Genomic DNA, 18,146 nt, shown 5'->3' with positions numbered 1-18,146 from the left:
ATTGCTGAAAATATTTCTTGGTTATTAAGTTATTTAAAAACAAAAAAAAGCTTAATCACTCAGCCAGCTATAATATAAGTACAATGTGTAGTAATTTTACAAAACCATATGGCTTTGAACTCGATCAAAGGAAGCACATATGGACAGCTACAGCACCAAACACAACCAGCAATTTTGTCAAACAGTAGGGAAAAACAAAAAACATAAGGGAAATATTGAAAATCACATTTGAAATACCCTCCCCACAAAAAGAAATGAGTATAAAGAATGAATGTTACAATGAACTTGGACAGGAAATACATAAAAAGTTGTCAGAAAATATCCAAAATGTGGTCACATGACACAGAAATGAACACAGAAGGGGACTTCAAGACACAAAAGGACACAGGACAGTATCACAAGCAAACACACGACACACACAGTCTGACAAATACACAGTGTCCCTGTTTCTTTTTTTTCCATAGTCACAGTTTTCCTGACAAAATGAGTTACTTCTCGCAGTCGGTGAACGGAGAGATCCCCAAAAATCAACACAGGGGCTAAATGTTATATTAACAGATTTACAACTGATGCTATTTTCTTCAAGTTAAACATGTCTTTCATCATTTCATACCAAAAAAAATTGAACAAACTCAATCTACAAATTTGACAAATCTACAAATTTGACATACAAAATCTGAGAAGTAACTCATTTTGTCAATGAAACCTCACATATAATACACACATAGCTTCGCAAGGCAGCTGTGCCCAGATACAGAAAAATTTGCAGAAAACAAGTGGTGGACTTTCTCTATTCTCTGTAGAGATATTCACACCTCACAACAACCAAAATCTTGTAAACATCAGAAATGTCCGGATAAAAACTCTCCACCTCCGAAACCGTGCTGATAATGCTTACAGGGTATAATTTTTTTTTTAAAGAAGAAAAAAAAAAGAAAAGAAAAAAAAAAAAAGACTTGTGAAGAACTTGCTCAATGACAAACAGATAACGATGGTCATTTCCCAAGACAATTACGATCGGAAATCTAAAGTGAGATTCAAACATAGTTATAGTAGAGTTTTTACGGCACTCGCAACTGCATAAGGTCAAATGAGCGCCAGAAGATTAGAGGTGTTACAAGAGAATAACAAACATAAAAAAGAAGAAGGGGAGACAAGGACAATAGATGTTTGATAGGAAAGAAGAAGCAAACCATACCAGAGCACCCGCCAACCACCCGCGAGATTCAAACAGTGGAAGACATGGACATGAATACAGATTTCAATCTCATACAGCGAGGGTATGTATAGCAAATGAACACTCAAAAAAAGGCACTTGCAGAAATCTGATCAAGTTAGAAGTTAAACTTCAACAATCAAGTAACCTCCCCGACGCTTTGAAAAATATGTGCTGCAAGGGAAAAACTTTGTGCAAGTTACCAGCCCTGCTTTCCAGACGCAATGCACAAATGTTTCCTTGATGATGCAAACCGGAATTTGTACATTTTGATAAAATTAGCAGTTTCCACATTTAAATAAAAATCTTTTTTTGGGAGGGACTTAAGTTTTTCCGCTAATCACCACATTATCATTAAAAAAAGTACATTTTTCAGCAGAAGTTCTTTACCTATACACATAATCTGCTTGTTAGTATATTTCATTCAATAATCTCTTTTGATATTTGTTTCGCTGTTTTGATTAAATTCGCTGTTTCGATGAAATTCGCCATTGGCAACAAGAGTCCAAAGCAAGCAGTCTAGGGGTCGACAAAAGAAATCATGATGTAGCGGGTGCCCTCGGTGGTCCTCAGTCCCTCGTGGTAGTGAGTCAGACGACCAGGGTGCATGAACATCCAGCCCTTCTTGGGAGCCGTGATGCTGCAGTTGTAGCGCACAAACCGGCAGCCTCCTCCCTGGGACATACAGTACAACAGCATGTATAACAACAGCAATAATCGTAATAATAATAAAATAATAATAATAATAGTAATAGTAATGATAATAATAATAGTAATAATAATAACAATAATAGGTGCATTTCAAAAGAGCATATCTAGACTCCACATAATAATAACAATAATAATAATATTCATAACAATTATAATAATAATAGTAGGCCCTAATTATAATAATAATAATAATAGTAACATTTATATAGTGCGTATCTACAGTCCACAACATGTGAAATAATAACACTGTCGAAATAGTTTAAGACGGCCACCCATTGTTGAGGAGAACAGTGGTTGTCTTAGACAGGTGGATGGTTTGGATAGTGTCATTACAGTGTAAAAAATATGCAAGGGAGGAAAGGAGAAGTGGCCGTTGGTGACTGTCGTATTTAGGTGGCCTTTAGAACAGGTTCAACTGTAACTGCCTTTCTGTAGCCCATACTGACGCTCTACAGCATGCTCTATGCACTTTACAACCATTATTACCCCCAGCAGACCCCAGAAAACAACTCAGAAATATTCTCGGGTTCCCAGGAAGCATACATTGCAAGCAACCGAATAAGCACTCAGACATTAACAAATTGACAAGGCATGTGTACTGTTGAACAAGCATGTTTGTAATTTGTGACGTACACACTTCCTGACGGGACATTATCATTGAGATTTACAGTACAGAGTGTCAACAATTTTGTCTTCTGGGGAGTGGGTTGGGTTTTTTTAAGTTTTAGTAGAGGTTTTACGGCGCTCACAACTGCATAAGGTCATATGTGCGCCAGAAGATTAGAGGTGTTACAAGAGAGTAACAAACATAAAAAAGAAGGGGAGATAAGGACGATAGATGTTTGATAGGAAAGAAGAAGCAAACCACACCAGAGCACCCGCTAACCACCCACGGGGGTTGTTTGTTTGAGTAAAAAGAAGCACATTGATGCAATATCGTCAATGAGTGGTTTCAGTACGGTGTTATGAGATATGGCTACAGCCACTGTGAAATTAGACAGAAAATAGCTGACAACTGACAAACACCAGGACAAAAGTTTGAAATTTGGCCCCTCACGGTGAGGGAGGCTAAAATGTCTTCTCCAATTCCCGATTACCAATTCCTGGATCATCCTGGGGAATTTGGGACAGTTGACAAGCCTAGTATTATTAGATATCATTTACTTTTAATAGGAGACGAGTTCGATTTTTCAAGAAAGAGTACTTTTTCTTTACCTTGAGTGAGTAACAATAGCAAAAAAAAATGCACCACATACCTGAAAATCAATGCCGGGCCTGTTGAGGGCGATGTTGATGGTGTAGGTGGAGGCGTCGTGGTGAGGGCGAAGCAGCGGCTGCTCGTCGGGTCGGTAGCGGACAATGAAATTCATGATAGCATTTGGTGGCTGTAAAAAGGTGAAGAATAAATATTAGATGTAGATGTGGTCTGAGATTGTAAATCTGAGTAAGAGTAACATCACAGTAATACTTTGCTTCCCATTGGGTAAACAGTCAATCTGCTGGAAACATGAGAGTAAAACGTACTTGTACCTTGAACAGATTGGTCAAATTTGAAAAGAAAAATACAGACGTGAATATATGATCTCAGAGGGTCTGAAACTATGTTAAAGTACTCCTTCAACATGAACCTCAAAATCAAACTCAAATAGATATTATCAGCCAGCTTTTCAGGTGTGCTGAGCCCAAGTTAAAAATTTTTGTTTAAATTGCACTTTCTGAATCTGTGGTATTGGGTGCATGTGCTCACGTTATATTTTGTTCAAATTCAAATTCTAAATGTTGCAAAAAGCGAGAAAAGATACATAATGTGGGTATGATTTTAAAAAGAATAAAACAGTTCTTTCTGTCACCTGTAAAACTTCGCTTTCTGGGTCTAGACCAGTTGAACAGCTTGCAGACAAAATAATTTCATTCTATTCTTATATCCCTTCATTGACTCATGTCGTTCTGGACATAGAGAAAAGACTGCAGGCAAATTGTTGAGACATTCCCTCACTACTCACATCATGGAAATAACCGGTGAAGACTTTCTCCTGAAGGGGACGCACAAACTCTCCAAGGAAGTGCAGCCATTGTTTCTCCAAGCCCACCTGGTTCATGTGGATGTCGACCGTCGGCACATTCTCGTAGCCACCAGCCAGGCGAGGATCCTATATATAGCGATAAAAGAATTACTTCACGAACACTCCAAAAATAGCAATAAGACAAAAATTACCAAGCAAAACCTCTAAAAGCAACCATAAAAAAGAGGAATTCCTCACACACACTCCATAACTAGCAAACAGAACAATAGTTTTCTGAGCAAACTCCAATAAGCTCCTGCTCAAAATGAATTAAAACAATTCCATCTTTAACATAAAGTTTTTAAATCACAAAGCTGAGCTATACGGCATCCGGACAAGAGTTTTAGCATTCTTCGCTGAGTGTTGTATTCAGTCAGGGTCTTGAGGTCTACAGCCTACAGAAAATGCTTTCACTTTTCAACATAGACAAAAAAAATTCTTACATACATCGCTATTCCAAACCAAAACTTATTTCATACTTCATTTTTGCATCCAGACCATTGGCCAATAGCAGTTTTTTCACTTTTCAACATAAACCCCAAAAAAATGCCAATATCCCTTACTCCGCAGCAACACTTACTTCATTTTTGCCTCCGGACCACTGGCCGTAGTTCTCCAACTCTGCGACAAACTCATCGCAAAACGTGTCGCTCACGATGGGGAACCAGTACACGTCAGGGCAGGGCTGGAACAGAGGTAGGAGAGATGACAACCTAGCTTAATGTACGTGTATTTATGCCCCCATCACACAGTTTAGATCCTTTCCAGCCAACCTGTTACAAACAACCCAGGCTGAAAGGGATACAACATCCCAGCAGAAAGACCGAGATATTCGATTAAAATTTCTCCTCATTTGAGAATCACACTCAGGGCTCCTGCATGCAAGAGCAAAACACCTAACTGCTACACAACCGTCACAGTTGACAACCAATCAAGTGTAGAAAGCAATGCACTGTAAATCAATAAATTGGTCCATGCAGTCAATCGTTTAGCATAATCAAGCACAAACAACTAAATAACCTAAATTGTGTCAATGGGGACATAAAATTATTTCCAGTCAATTAACCAGCAGCTTGAGAAACAATGAAATAAAAAATAAATAATCAAACAAAATATTCAGAATCACTGTCTAAAAAAGTGCTGTAACCAATGATTCCATGCTGCTTGGATAGTTCAACAAAAATACACATCATAGTCAAACAATCTGTTCTCCTAAATGTATCATAACACAACGTTTACACGTTCTTGTCAAATTTGGGGGCATACGAGGTAAAAGTTATTGGTATCATCTTAAAGCTTGTTCATTTGTCCTGATACTGGTGAAAAAAATACCTATATCCATCTTGAATAGACAATAACAACAACTTGAACAGAAGTCACAATGATTGCGATAGAAGGAGGTGGCCGTCACTTTGTGTCAGAGATAAATTCAGCGAAAAAATGGCCGTCAAAGTTTGGCAACTTCTAAATCTTGAGTATCCTTCGAAACTGAAAATTTACTCTTTTTTTTTGTGCCTTTGGTCACCGTTTTCCAGTAAAATCCACACAAAAATGTTTTTTAACATGGACATAAACGGTGCTGAATAGCCCTACAGCGAGAAAAATGTCCATTTCTTCGGTTTCATTATTGTGACGAGAACCTGATTTCACGACAATGACACGCACTTTTTTTCTTTCTGTCACAGAGCTCATCAAATATCATCACATACATTCTCAAACAGACAAAAAAGTTTACAAACCATTTCAATTTTAACATCTTCTTGCAGGGATGTGGAGTAATTCTCGTGGATGTATCTGCTTTCCCAGTCCTGAAAGAGCAAACAAAGCGGAGGTTAGAACTGAGCTAACAATACACTCGAGGTTCTTCCTCTCTTCTCACAAACAAGCAGATACTGAATCTCTTATTAAATGACCACCATAGCAGAGACTGAGCCCACCATTTCCGAACTTCACGGTGACCGTAAAGATGGTTCCAGTAGGGAACGGGATAGAGGGTGCCAACGTCCCATGTGACTCATTGGAGCAGAGGAAGATAGGACTAATGCTAACTCTACTTAAACGCAATCCCATATCATCACTCATCACCACCATTATATCTAAAATCATCACCGCTCTCAGAGCAATGACTTACATCTATAAATCAGGAACCTCTATCTGCTATTACAGTTACTTGTTATACTGAGTATGCACGTAATACACTATTGGACACGCACTTTTTTCTACTAATCAGATGGCGTCAATCTCATATAAATGAGCAAGGGATTTGTTTTGTTTTTTAAATCTCTTAACAACCAAGAAGCAAACTCTCTCATACAATCATGTGTTCATATCTTTATAAGGCGCCATACACTGTACATGGTTTGCCCCCTCATCATGAAGGAAAATGTCCTCTTTTTTTCCTTGTTGTCTCCTGAATTTTGTAAACATTTTCAAAGTAATTTTTTGTGTAAAAAGATGACAGAGAGGAAAACGAAATAAAGAAAAATGCACAGGTATAACTAAATTATACAGACTAATCAGCAACATGATCATAAAAAGTCCTCAACTATGGAGAAATTTCCGGTAATACGTTATTTTTATCAACTCAGTAATTTGTTTCCATTTTCAGCTTTTTTCATGGAGTTTTCTTGACCAGGAAAGCTGGAAATGAAATTCCTGGGTGTTTTTCCCACATTTTCCCTGTTGAGAGGGAACCCAGCCTTTTGAGAAGGATTTTAGTTTTTGATCAGATTAGTAAGGCAGAGGCAGCATGTAATATATCAGGTCTGCTGGGGTAATAGTATAGATTGTGAAGTGCATAGAGCTTGCTGTTGAGCGGGGATTTGCGCTATACAAATGCTATCTATTATTATTAACATTCCCATAGAACTAAAATATCCACATACATGTAGGCCTATTTCACCCCGACCAAGCCCCATAACCCTTCAGTACTCACCAAACGGTTGTTGAAAATGTCAAAGAGCTCGTTGTGGAGGTGAGATGTATCGAAGCCGTCGGCGTACACCAAATGGCCCCAGTACTTGCGATTACTGACGTACATGAACAAAACCTGGCGAAGAGGAAGCAATAAGTTTGTAGATATAGTTAAGTCACAACAAAAAAGTCTTTCGTCTAGTCTGGTCCTAGAAAAAAGACAATAAAAATTTATAATACAATTTCTTTTTAGTTTCAGTAAGAGTTTTACTGCACTTTCAACACTAAAACAAAAACTCACCTCTTGCCTGGCCTTCTCACAAAACGACATATCGGCGTCGAGGTCAGGGTTGTTTGTGTAGGCGTCTCTGAGCAAGGGCAGGCGCTGACCTTGGATGAGAAGCACGCTTGCCACAAACGGCACGTTCCACAGACCCCTGGAGAGCCAACCAAGAACAAAAATCTTCACAACCTTCCCAAAAAAACATCTATCTGACATCATGGCCAAGGCAACTGATTTTTTCCAAGACCTCACACACAACAAAAGATTCATTCCATATAACTGTGAAGGGTAACATTTTTTAAAAACATATGATATTTTTACGGCCCCATCAAAACACTTGAGATCATTCACGAGGCAGGGTTCTGTCCCTTCCTGTCGGGGTCAAGCTGGGCTGACAAAGACACAAAATCCCAGCAGACAGACCGAGATAGTCGACAAAAATTTTCGGGTCTCCTGCGTGCATCAGCAACATGCCCCCAACACCACAGACGCCAGTTACATAACCCTGAAGGGCAAATGAAGGAGGAAATCAAAACTTTACTATTAAAATCTACAGGACATCATGTTTAAGGGGGTCAACATTTTTGCTACACTTCAAATAAAACCCTGAGGTGTAACATGCGAAAGTAATGAAAGCAAAACAACAACAAAATTTTTAAGGGAAATACAACAATTGTTCACTAGTGTAATAGCTCTGAGCAACTGACGCATAAAGCAGCGAGTTCCGTCCTTACACTTTGGTATACTCCACAATGTCCATGTAGTCCTCAGACCTGGCGTAGTAGCCGTCGCGGTTCAGCGCACCCCAAAAGTTGGACCACAGCTTGCCCGGACGCTTCAGCAGTGGGGCGATGATGGACCTGGTGGGGGAGAACACAATGGGGTTTTTGTGAGATGAGATAAGATGAGATCAGATGAGATGAAAAGAGACTAGGAGAGACAAGACATGACAAGACAAGATGAGAAGGGACAAGACAAGACCAGACAAGACAAAAAGAGACTAGAAGAAATGAGAAAAGACAAGACAAGGCAAGACATGACAAGATGAAATGAGATGAGACAAGACAAGACAAGACATGACAAGGCAAGACAAGATGAGACATGATGAGATGAAAGGAGATAAGGCAAGACAAGACAAGATAAGATAAAAAGAGACTAGAAGAAATGAGACAAGACAAGACAAGACAAGACAGTGATACTTTAAGACTGAATAAAAAATGTTCATAATTTGTAATGAGATTATATCACATTTAAGCAAGAAAACTGTTTTAATAAATCCTCCATTGTACCCTTCCCAGTTACCTGTTCTGTATGATGAGATCCCTGAGAAGGGTTGGGTTTGTGATCTGAGCGACTGATTCAAGGGTCAGCAGGTACTGGCAATTCTTTTTGATGCATTCCTCACTGAAAATAGAAAGGGAAAACAACATTTCAACAACAAAAATCACTCTCACAAGCACAATGTCAAACAATATATCTCTAACTCAAAATTTAAAATTATGTAAGATAAAATGAACAGAAATTAAGAAATAGTAACGAAAAAACTCTCTCTGTAATATTACGGGGGGGGGGGGAAAAGCGTTACCAACTTCCTTCTTAAAATGCACACTGAAAATAAGAGTTTAAAAAAAACATAAAAACTATATGGTACAGTATGATGGTCAGAGAAAAAAATAACATACATGGCCCAGTTCCTCGCCATCTGCTCCCCAACGTTGTCGCTAGGGGAGATCACTCTGGTGCTGGGATACAAGCCTTCGATGTCCTCCAGGAACTTCTTCACGTCCTTGGAGTGGTAATCAACCTGGACAACAGCGGCAAACAAAAAAGGTATGAAATATACTTACACTACAGTATACTATATCTTTTCTACTGGATACAATGTACACCACAGTATATAACATACACTCATCTCGAAGTGTTAGATCTGTGACTGACATAGACCATCACGGTTCTCCATTCATTCCTTTGCTCTAATGCTCTCATAAAAAGCTACACTATCATGATCTTTCCTCATCACCCATCTTTTTAGGCTCAATATACACTACAGGATACAAATTACAAATCATATATTAAGATAAGATAAGACAAAATAATACTTTATTATCCCAGAGTGAAATTTTTTGGGGCTGTACAGGACCGTAAAAACACATGCAGGTAAACATAAGAAATTTTAATTATATATTACTCTCATTAAAATTCAAAATGAAAAGATAAATAAAGCTGACAAAATGTACATTCACATCAGATGCATCATTCAACCACATGCAAGAATTTAATTACAAGACCCTTGCAGTTATATATAGATTCATAAGATCTATAAGAGCCTCTCGCCTCTGAGCAGCGCCACAGTAAAATTATTAGGTCACACCACAGATACTGATCCAGGAAATGACGATAAAATAGCTCACAAACACCTTCCGTATATGAAAGGATCATGAGTGTCCTTTGAATGTAAGCCACATCGACCTTGAAAGAGGCCGAATGGCTCGTGAACTCAGGTTCTAAATAATGTAAAGCATGTTGGTGGCTCTGCACTAAGGTCCTTGAGCAAGACATGATAAGACTGTCGATGATTTGTATTTTATAACCCGATTTTCATCTGCCCCATTAGCCAAACCCTCGCGGTGGACTCACGCTGTAGTGCAAGTAGATGTCGATCTTGTCCTTGGGGTAGTCCAGCTTCGTGACTCGATCGAAGAACTCGCGCAGGAAAGGCGTGGCCATCTCCACAAACATCGCGATCACAACGGTGGGCATGTCCGCATCCTGGAAAATGGTTTCAGGTTGGTTTTTTAAATTTCAGTTTAATAAAAAGCTTTCCAGCACTTGCAACAGACGTAGGGAATATAAGTGCCAAATGTTATAGGTGTTATTACTAAAGAAGATGCAAACCACAACCTAGCACTCGCCAACTGAAAATATTTAAATACTGGACTAAAAAGCAGCCTATGAAAAAGTATAATTAAATCCAAACGTCAACCAAGACATATACAATCAAAATTTTAATTGCCCAAGATAGACACCCATTTTCACAATAAAAAGTGGTTGTCTTAGACAGGTGGATGATTTGAACAATGTCCATAAAATAATAGAGACACTAATGCCACTGGGGAAGTGGAAAGGGGTCATTAGTACCTGTGCCAATGATTAGAGGATTTATTAGGGAGTAAAATACAAAGAAAAGACAGAAGAGAGATAAAGACGACAGGCGTTTAACAGGAAAGAAGGACTAAACCACAGCAGAGCACCCATCAACCACCCACAGAATGATTTTGAACACTTTGCCATCATATTTTGGGGAAAATCCAAAGAAACTGGGCGGTAAACATCGCCGATCGGCCAGATGAGGCAGCAAAGTGTTAAACAATATTCCAGGCTGGAGAAAAATCCAGGAGTCCATGACTAGGTAATCCTCACCTTAACATCGGTCAGATCTAGCAGATCGTCGTTACAGGTCTGGCAGCCAGTGGAGGTGGTCCATCCGTCAGCCAGGTAGTTGGAAATTCGGTAAAACTCGGGCTGAAAACACAAAACATCACAAGCAGACATAAACATCAGTAACAACAGTAAAGAGAGATGATTCAGTCATCTGAATCTATATATACCATATCAAACTGTAAAAGAAAGAATTAATACAGCCATAACTACATATCTAACAAAATCAGAGTTTTCTTTTTAATTTACTGGTTTTTACTTGTTTAGTCTCAGTAGAGGCTTTACGGCGCTCGCCACTGCATTACGTCAAATGAGCGCCAGAAGATTGGAGGTGTTACAAGAGAGTAACAAACATAAAAAAGAAGAAAGGGAGATAAGGACGGTAGATGTTTCACAGGAAAGAAGAAGCAAACCACACCAGAGCACCCGCAAATCACCCACATTTACTAGTTTATCACACTAGTCTTGCTCATACTCTTCTTGTGTCAAAGACAGGACAACGTACCTACATCTGAAATAGTTGCTTTCAAAGTGGTCAAGCTACATTATAGAGTGATCTCAATAATAGGCATCAAAAGTTTTTAGCATTGTTCTCAATATCATGAAATGTGTAGTTACGTCACTCTGCCCTTGAAAAGCAGAATTCAGTCATCTGTACTTAAATCGGACATCAAAGTGTTAAAGGAGCAAATCAAAATTAGCATACCTTGAGAGGTCAGTTCCAGGTTAAATACATAAAACAGCAATTTCATAAGTCAATCTGCCATAAAATGTTTACATTCAGTTGTTGTTAAATACTGGTGTCTCTGCCAATTTAATTTTCACAACAGAAAAGCAAGCCTGTAACAGATGAACCAGCGGACAGAGGCGGGGGGTTTTTTGGTTGAGAGAGAAAACAGGAGAAAGTTCACCACAGACAAAACGAAACACTTTGACCAAACTAATCGGCATACCTTGACAGGCCCGTTCCCGTGCACAGCGATGGGAGAGGTTCCTGTCCTGATGTTGTACAGGTAGCTGTAGGAGCCTTTGTACTTGATCACGACCTCTCCTGCAGGCACAGGGCAAAGGTCATAACACTTACTTACGGCTTCGGTATCAAAGATAATATTGAAGAAATCAGGAAAACGCCCCCAAAAAAATTGGGGGGGAAACTTTTCCACACTCCTTGTACATATGTACATATTATGTCTATCATATCCTACTTAAGTGAGAAGAGAGCCTTCCTTTATTAGTGGTGCCAAATGGGTATTTAAAAAAAACCTCCAGAACATTTAAGACCCATGTTCAACTATGCTTATAAGGACAATTAAAGGTACGACTGGGTTTTTTTTAGTTTTAGTAAGAGTTTTATGGCACTTGCAACACAATAAGGTAAAAAAAGTGCCAAAGATTAGAGGTGTTACAAGAGAGTAACAAACATAAAAAAGAAGGAGGGGAGCTAGAGACGATAGATTATTTATAGGAAAGAAGGAGCAAACCACACCAGAGCACCCGCCAACCACCCACGGTAAAACTGGAAAGTAATTAAAGGAGCAGGGGACAGCAGAGCACTGAGACAGGAGAAACTGTGTGAAAGATGTGAATTTATACAAGACGACACTGTAACAAATCTCCTGTCCCGAAGACATGATCAGAAAGACATTTCAAGAGTAATCTACTGTCAAACCTGCTGTAACAAACCACCTGTCCAAGATGATCATATATACAGATTACCTTTTCCCCCTCCCCCCTGTGCTTTTTTTCTGTTTCATAAAGACACTGTCCAAGAGGACCACCTGTCTAGGATGACCATTTTTCTCCTCTATAATGGATAGTTGTCTTGCTTGGATAACTGTATTTGAATATTAACATACATCAAATATCTATCAAAACTGATATCGATCAAAGCCAACTCACCGAGAGCAAAGTTCAAGTTCTGAAATATTTCAGCTCTTGTATCCAGCTTCATCTTCCATTCATGCTGATAAAAGAAAAGATAAAGACATTTATTTAAAAAGCAGGTCAAAACACATTTTTTTAAAATAAGGAAAAAAACCTACAAGAGAACAATCTGAAGGCCAACTAGATAAGATTTTATGATCAAATTAGGACATCATAGTTCATGAAAGAGAGAAGCTCACAAGCTTCCACAAGTGGAAATGAGGACCTAAAATGCTTTTAGCTTTAGTAAGAGTTTTACGGCACTTGCAACACAATAACGTCATATAAGTGTCGAAGAATAGATGTTACAAGGGAGTAGCGTACGCAAAAAAGGAGGAGGAGGGATAAGGACGATAGGTATTTGATACGAAAGAAGGAGCGAACCACACCAGAGCACCCGCCAACCACCCACTCTTAAATGCTTAAAATGTGGCAAACTCCACTCTGCCAGAATTGGTCTCACCGGCCATAGCAGTAGCCATAAGTCATCTCAGTCCTTCTATTTCACTTAGGAAATATTCTCCTCTGCAGGAGTTTTCAGCTCGGTATAAATTAATTTACAAGGCTTCTGTGGTTGACGGACACACCCAATATTAGACAAACTGTAGGGACAGAGATAATGATGAAACATAACATGAAGACAAGCAAAAAAGGGCAGTAAAAAGAACTCACCCTCAGAGCTCTGTTGAGAAAGATCTGCGTGTAGTAGAGCTGATCATCCTCCTGGTCGCCGAGAGCCTGGTAGCTGACCATCTCGTAAATCTCTCGGGCGTACCCAATGAACCCTGGGAACACACATAATAAACTGCATTGTTCACATCCAACATTATTTCACAGCACAAGTGGTATACAGTACAGACAGAGGGAAAACTGAACCATCAAAACATTTAGGACCACATTCAATCTTATTTTACACAAGTTGTAAAGAGCAAAATAGAAAACTGGGTGCAAGTCATCATAACATTTGAGTATTTGAGTACACATTCAACCTTATTTTACCCTACAAGTGGTATTGAGTCAAGGAGAACACTCTTGAGTGATCACGTAATTTGAGTTCAATACAATTGGTTTTCCGACAAGTAGAAAATTAAGTCAATGTTCATCTAGAGATGTTGCATTACACAATGTAATCAGCATTGTTCGTGATATGTGAACAAACAGAACGAGAAGAGTATATATAAGTTTTCCACTGAACCAGTGGCACCCTAGGCTGTCAACTTTGTCATGTCCTCACAGTCTCTCAATGCATTGTCTTCAGATATTGAATTTGAAATAGAAAATTAAACATGTAGCCAAATAACAAGGCTCAGTTAAGTTGATTTCAGATAGGCCAGCCATCATACTAATCAAGACATAACGATTATCTTTTTCTAATATTACAAAACCAGCAAAATATCAGGCTTGCCAGCAATAAATGTGTGCTTTCATAACATATCACCTGTGCTTTTTACATAATAAACTCCTGCAAAGCAACTGAAAAAAGATGATGAAGCAGATATAATAATATAGGCATAAATAAGGTATTACTTTATCAAACTTGTGCTTACCTCCAGAGTTCAGGAAGCGTTTTTCATTCTCTTTCACTTGTGGATACTTTTTCTGTGGACATGATGAAAACAGAGGGTCAAAAACAACTCTGTAACTTTTTTCCTTCACCATGGAATTGTCTTTGGGATGTCCTTTCCTCCATCTACGATATTTTTAATCGGGAAGTTATAATCATTATAATGCTTTGCAAATTGTAAATTTTTTTTTTTATTCTCCTGCAACAAAGAAAATAAATTTTATGCGGATATTCATTTTATTGAGGGGGGGGGCAATATGTTTTATATATATGAGAGCTATTCGCAGTGGTGCGCATGCCTGATGTACCTCCTCTCCTCCATCCATATCAACACAACAAAGCAATTTGTATGAAATCAGGCTTTCAGCTAAAGTTCATAACTTTAAGGGGATAAAAATAACCAAATTTATGGAATATATTAAGCATTTATTTTGTTGCATAGTAATAAGGGTCTTCTTTACAAGCTCAGTAAAGAATACCCAAAGAATTAGTTACTCAAGGGGTACACTCAAAGGAAAAAATAATTGAGGGCCCAGTACCTTTCGGAAATTTTCTAAAATTACAATCTTAATTTGTTTCCGTAAACCGTATTGACAAAAGAACCTTCATGCTCTCACCTCCAGTGACTTATCAGGCCAAATGGTATCTTCAGCAGCAAACACAACCCGAGAGTCGAATTTGGCAAACTTGTCCAAGATGGCGTCTTTACCGTCAGTGAAAATCAAGTCATAGCTGAAATACAGAAAAATCAAATGAAGCATACTGTTTCCATAAATCTACATAAACGGTGGAGCCAACCTCAGGAACTTATCTATTTATACAATTCTGCGCCCAAACTATGATTAAAGGAAAAAAATTGAAATAAGAATAACTGGAAGAATAACTGGCAGAAATACAATTTAAGAAGCTAACACAATTAATATCTATTGCAGAAGGAAAAAAAATTCCTTCGAGAAAGCATGCATCGATGCTGTGTTGGATAGTTTATTTTAGTTTTAGTAAGTGTTTTACAGCACCTGGAAACCAAACAGGTCATGTAAGCGCCAACAATCCACACAAGTTCCATCAGTATGTTATTCTTGGGGAGTATACATTCTATATATTTATAAATCATCCCAAATAGCAGTCAGCACGTAAAAGTTCAGGTCCTACCTGTCCACAAACATAATGAGGAGGTTGTCTTTGTTCTTGTACGCCTCCAGGTTCTCCTTCAACAAGTTCACTTTGTGACCGCCCCCGATCGTCTCCATGGTTCCACCGCGCCATTCTATGCCCATCCCAAACACCTGGAAGGAAAACAATGCTCTTACCAAATAAAAACAAAAATAGGAAAATAAACATATGTCTTTTTTCAACAGATCACTAGAAAAAAACTTTTTTGGTGTTAAACATACATTTCTAAACAGGTAGAAAAAAGAAGATAAGGCAAAAATCAACTAGCAGAATGACTTACTAAACAGTAAATGGGTCCCTGCAAAATAGTACTGAGAATATACAGAGGATTTTAAAAGTACAAGCAGAGGAGCAACTCCTGGAGTTAGAAAAAGGAAAGAGGCCTGGCAGCAAACAGCGCAGTATTTTGTTTGCTTTTTTTGTTGTATTTAAAAGAATACAATCAGCATCAGTGTGTTGCACTGAAGGGTCTGTGTCGTTGGTCTTCCCATTTCTAACCGTTTACTACTCAAAAGACAAAATCACACTCATATGATCATAAGAAGATTTTATACAAAAATTTAATAATAAAAAGTCATGTACACACCTTTAAATCCAAACCATACTTTTCAGTAGATCTCTTAAACTGCCGAAAGCCATCATTCTCTTTCGTTGCTACGGTGACAACAAGCAGCTCTGAAAAGTGGAACATAAATATAAAAGTGGGTACAAAACAAATCTTTAAAAAACACTCTTCTTACAATGAAAGAGAAAATGTGTTTTGTCAAATGGGAGCAAAGTGGTTACAACATACTTCAGAGAACTTCTCAAGCCATTTTCTGAGCATCCAAACGTCTTCAGAATCAAATCATTGTTATTAAATTTCTACAGTGCAAAAATAGCAACCAAGGAAAAGTGATCGTATTTCAAACTTTCACAGTAAGTAATACAGAAATGGTACATACACCCGAACCTGCTTTACTACCATACACGCCCAAGACAATCAAATTTACAAACGACCACATCTACTTTTTTTTTTTCGAATATTACTCTAATGACACTGTCCAAAAGAACCATCTGTCTAGGACGGCCTATCATTCTCTTCCACAAAGTTGTCTTAGACAAGTTTGACTGTAACTTTACATATTAGTATGATACACACACATACAATCTTACCTGGTCTACTGTTTGAATGTTCTGCTGAGCATGCTACATGCACACACACCAATATCAGCAAAGCTGCAAGACTGAATGTGTGGGGCCACATTTTCCTACAGGATCTTCACTTGCCACCAATGTGCTGCAAAGAAATTTCAATAAAATTATCATTTATAAAGCAACATATATATATATATATGAAAAAAAGGGAGAAAAGCAAGAATCTTTAATTAAACTGAAGCTTGGAGTCGTTTATCAAGATTTTCTAAGATGAATTGCATTCAAAAAAGCTAGACATGATGCTGTGAAACTTTAAAAATTAGGAAGTCAAATTTCTCAAAACTAGCTAGACAGAACTTTGTAATTGTAGGGTAGCGATTTAAGCTGAAAGTCTTAACTTTCATCACTGGCCAGTGATAGAGACTGTCATCTTCCTAGAAGCAATTTACAATTAATAAATAAATATCTCTTTTTTTTTTAAAATAAAAAATAACATGGAGACTTTATGAACAGTTTTGATCACATCATGAACAAAATCAAGACCCGTTTTCTAAATCCATATTTTAATTTTTTCGCACCTTTACCTTCAGAAGCTTTTCTTTACTTCTTAGTAAAAAAAATTCACGAAGCAATGGCAAAAAAGTGTTTACTGTAGTTTCATAAAATTGCTTGAAAATGAGCGCTTGATAGTGATTTGAGGTAGATCTAGAAATGCGTCCATTAAGTATTGAGTGTTTGTAATTTAAAATCATCATGTGTGGATGATTTAGTTACAGTTAGTTAGGGTGTTTGTTTTTTTTGTTTCGTGTAAATTTTTATTTCACTCCTGAACACAGAAGCACTGCTTAGGGGGTCAAACTCCAGTATTGCTTGTTGCAGATCACACTCAAACTGTCGCAAATCAATTATTTTCACAAAATTTTCAAACCTAACGGCCAAATAACAAATTACGGATTAAAACAGGGGGGGGGCATGACCTCCCCCCCCAATTTTTTTTTACTTCAGGAGGGGGGCTGCGAATCCTCCCTGACTGGTCCAAAGCGCGAAACATGACTAACGCTGTTAGGCTTAGTGAGATGTAGCTCGATTAAAAACCATACATTTTTTAAAATATAAATTTGAGACGGAAATAAAGTTGATACAGTGCATGCCGGCTTTAAGCACGATCATCGGGAGAAAGCTTAAGCGTGCTTAAAGCCGAAGCATGCTTAAGTGCGAAGTAGACATAATCCAGAGATTTTCATGTGTGTAGAAAATTTCTCGTGCTATTTCCCTTTGTTTGTAAGTAGGCATATAGCGGTCCCGCAAAAGTGTGCACTGTTGTTTAGACACCCGCCATGGTAGTTTTTGTTCGCTTGTTTGTTTTTGTTTTGTGGTTGAATGGGAAATGAAAACTTAATTTAGACGGCCAGTCACTATATAGCACACTAGGCCTACTGTAACACACTGCCTGTGCATACCACTGCCCGCTGTGCCACTCATACCACCGCCTCATCCTACTTCGCGCGTGATACTCAATCAGGATTAATGGACAGTGAGGGTCAAAGGTGAAATCGCAGCCAGCCTCCCTTTCTCGTCTCCCCGACTCTCTTTGTATTTTTTTGGGGGGGGTCGTGTGTAGCTTTGCTCTAGGCCTAGGTTAGATCCTATGTCCGCGCGCACGGCTGTGTGCATCTCTCTGCCTTCCTCTCCCCACATGTGAGTGTGTGTGTCTATCACTTGCGT

General features: G+C 38.4%; 1 protein-coding gene across 1 annotated transcript; it reads right to left on the bottom strand.

The window, feature by feature from the left end:
- Positions 1 to 450: 450 nt before the first annotated feature.
- LOC101847094 (procollagen-lysine,2-oxoglutarate 5-dioxygenase 1) lies at positions 451 to 16,563 on the bottom strand (the record flags this gene model as incomplete). Its single annotated transcript, XM_005094804.3, is given in 20 exon segments — positions 451 to 1,891; positions 3,184 to 3,312; positions 3,931 to 4,077; positions 4,571 to 4,675; positions 5,730 to 5,798; positions 6,926 to 7,039; positions 7,205 to 7,340; positions 7,921 to 8,046; positions 8,489 to 8,590; positions 8,869 to 8,990; positions 9,824 to 9,955; positions 10,607 to 10,708; positions 11,578 to 11,675; positions 12,524 to 12,587; positions 13,220 to 13,332; positions 14,095 to 14,146; positions 14,729 to 14,843; positions 15,264 to 15,397; positions 15,871 to 15,959; positions 16,440 to 16,563. Coding segments are annotated over 20 exon segments (2,196 nt in total). The 3' UTR covers positions 451 to 1,735.
- Positions 16,564 to 18,146: the final 1,583 nt, after the last annotated feature.

This window comes from Aplysia californica, unplaced genomic scaffold, assembly GCF_000002075.1.
Source record: "Aplysia californica isolate F4 #8 unplaced genomic scaffold, AplCal3.0 scaffold00089, whole genome shotgun sequence".
Classification (NCBI taxonomy): domain Eukaryota; kingdom Metazoa; phylum Mollusca; class Gastropoda; order Aplysiida; family Aplysiidae; genus Aplysia; species Aplysia californica.
The sequence above is the reverse complement of the archived record's forward strand: the minus strand, read 5'-3'. Positions and strand labels throughout refer to the sequence as shown.